At 39.3% G+C, this 2761-nt stretch overlaps 1 protein-coding gene across 1 annotated transcript in view; it reads left to right on the top strand.

Moving 5' to 3' along the window:
- Positions 1-2756, top strand: part of SLC12A6 (solute carrier family 12 member 6) — a gene marked incomplete at its 3' end in the record, with an annotated part of 93621 nt that extends 90865 nt beyond the window's left edge. The window contains exons 16-19 of the mRNA XM_019627213.1: positions 218-318; positions 1651-1747; positions 2342-2449; positions 2655-2756. Coding sequence (XP_019482758.1) covers positions 218-318; positions 1651-1747; positions 2342-2449; positions 2655-2756 — 408 coding nt within the window. The remainder of the gene's footprint in view (positions 1-217; positions 319-1650; positions 1748-2341; positions 2450-2654) is intronic.
- Between the last annotated feature and the right edge of the window lie 5 nt (positions 2757-2761).

The following is a 2761-nucleotide window of genomic DNA, read 5'->3' as shown; positions in this document are numbered from 1 at the left end:
TTCTGTGCACATCACACTGAACTCTAGACGAGCTGAGCCTCAAGTACTTGTGCGAAAAAGTACAAATAGATCTGTACTTTGCTCCCATGTGATCTGCTATCCTTACAGAAGCAGCCAATATTCCCTCAACATCAGAACAATGCTCAAGTCCTAAAGCCATGTCTGTACCAGCTGAAGGCAAGTTAGAATTAACAAGGTAAACCAGTCAAATGAATAGGCAGAAGGGATGCTAGAAATTCAACTGAAGACAAAAAGGAAGTGCATATCCAGCATTAAAGATGACTCTCAGAAGTCATGGTTCATTGATGACACCATGAAGTAAGTCAGAGAAAGAGCCTCATCATACTAAGGAATTCATGGCCAAGTATATGGGGACCTATTATAACATCCTGGTGAAGATAACCTATAGCAAGCCAAGATGAAAACCTTTCTAAGCTAATTTTCTTGAGTGTATCCACTGTTCTCCAGGACTCTTAATTTTACATTAAGGTACTAATATACAAAAACGGAAACATGGCTGCAGTCTCTACTTCGTCCTTCAAAACAAGATTTTCCCCAAAATACCAGGTTTAAGTACATTTACTGCATTGGTGTATATTTGAGTTGTTTCTCAAAACCCACTCTGTGGTTAAGACTGTAATACAGGGAGTGTTACCATAGAAATTGTTTTTAAAAGGTGGAGTAAAAGTTATTTCTTTCAGGTTCTTTTCAAATGGCCAAACTAAGGAAACTCCAAAAGTTAGCTCTTAAGATACTCTGGCTACTGATCGTCTGGTTACCTATGTGACACGGGCAAACGTACAAGCTGTTACCTAGTATAGATGATGATGCACACTGACCAGTAGGTTCACCTTTCCTTCTCCCTTTTATGCCCTCTGGGGTAGTAGGCACAGGTCAAAAATCATAGGAACAGCAGGAAGACTAACTAAAATCCTTCCCTAAAAGGTTTCTACTATCTTTCAAAGGGGGGGATCCAGCAATGAAATTCAAAGTTCTAGAGCCATATTCCTTCCGTCGTGCCAAAGTTATTGAGCTGCTGGTACTTTGCTTATGTACTTCACTGACTGGCATACAGTTGGCACTGGCCTGATTCAAGAAACTTTTTTCACTAAGAACTCTGTGGACTTATTTCCAAAGCCATAGTGTAGATCTGAGGTATTCACCTAAATGCTCAGAGTATGAGAACTTTCTATTTTCCTCTTCATTCTGACAGCAGAAACTTGGCTTTAAAACAAGATTATCCAAGCCAAGTCTTCTGCTATTGCAGTTTTGTTTTAGCTCTTAAGTGTGTCAAGGAAGTATTTGTGCAAGTTTAGCCTTTTATTTGCTAATTTACTGATCACAAAACACCTGGCTTCCAAGCATAGGGAAATTATCCAGTGTGACTGAATCATAATTTCAGAAATGTGAAATCTTCCTTTCACAGGATAGGTTATTTAGAGAAACTATCTTGCCTGTAGTCATGCCTGCTTTTGAGTTTCACTATATTAATGATAAATAGTGCCACTTTTTTGATTACCCAACAGGATATGGAGCAAGCTGATCTAGGAGCCAGCAGACTATTCATTTGACCCTTCCAGAGAAAACCCTTAATATGGCTTAAGAAACTGAGTCACTTCAATGTGTTCCCTTTGCTTTTTCCACCTCCAGGCCNCAACTAGAGGACAACAGTATTCAGATGAAGAAGGACCTGGCCACCTTCCTCTATCACCTGCGCATTGAGGCAGAGGTGGAAGTGGTGGAGATGGTGAGAAAGCTGAGTTTGAGAACAAAGAGGCCACCCTTCCCTTATCCTGTCTTCCTAGAACCTTTTCTGGTTTGGGAAAGTCTTCAGCTACAAATAAGGATTAATCCGTTAGTTCCAGCACAACCCTAATATATTGATCTAGATAAGTAGAATGTGTATGTAATATGTATTTGGTGTTGTTTTTTATTTTTGCTTTCTTGTTTGTTATGCAGCCCTATATTTCTGCTAGATTCTTGTCTGCTTAATATAATTTTATTAAGTTTTAATTCATATATTCATGCTAACATCATCAGATAGCTTTCTTTTTTTATAACCTGGCAGCAGTAAAAATAAGACTATTGGTTGTTTTTTGTATTTTAAGGAAACACATATGTAATGGTTAGATTATGGAAAAGGTTCTCAGGGCTTCTGGATTTGGTCCACAAGCCACAGTATTGTGTTTATGTAGCTCAGCTACTGAACAAAATAGGAGTGAAACTTAGGCCAATATTGTGATACCTTCTCTGGTTTAATTGAGTCAGTAGAAATGAAAATACTTGGTTCATCCTCCTTTCTCCTTTGTGCTTATTGCCCACTCTGCGATATATGTGGCAGCATGACAGTGACATCTCAGCTTATACTTATGAACGCACTCTGATGATGGAACAAAGGTCCCAGATGCTCCGGCACATGCGACTATCCAAAACAGAGCGGGACAGAGAGGTGAGATCTTGCTGCATTGATCTAATCCTGCCCTATGAAGTCTGTCACTGAAAGGGCTGATGCTATATTGTTCTCATAAGATGATAGATTCTTTCCTTCTCACTTTATCAGTTATTCCACTATAATCACATTATTTGTTTCAAAATGAAAGATGAAGCATAGGAGAAAATTTGGTAGACTCACAGCTATGTTGGGCTTTCCTCAGGCACAGTTGGTGAAAGACCGGAACTCAATGCTAAGATTGACCAGCATTGGCTCTGATGAGGATGAAGAGACAGAAACCTATCAGGAGAAGGTGCACATGACTTGGAC

Source organism: Hipposideros armiger, unplaced genomic scaffold (genome assembly GCF_001890085.2).
Source record: "Hipposideros armiger isolate ML-2016 unplaced genomic scaffold, ASM189008v1 scaffold_724, whole genome shotgun sequence".
Taxonomy (NCBI): domain Eukaryota; kingdom Metazoa; phylum Chordata; class Mammalia; order Chiroptera; family Hipposideridae; genus Hipposideros; species Hipposideros armiger.
Note: the sequence above shows the minus strand (reverse complement) of the source record. Positions and strands in the feature narration are given on the sequence as shown.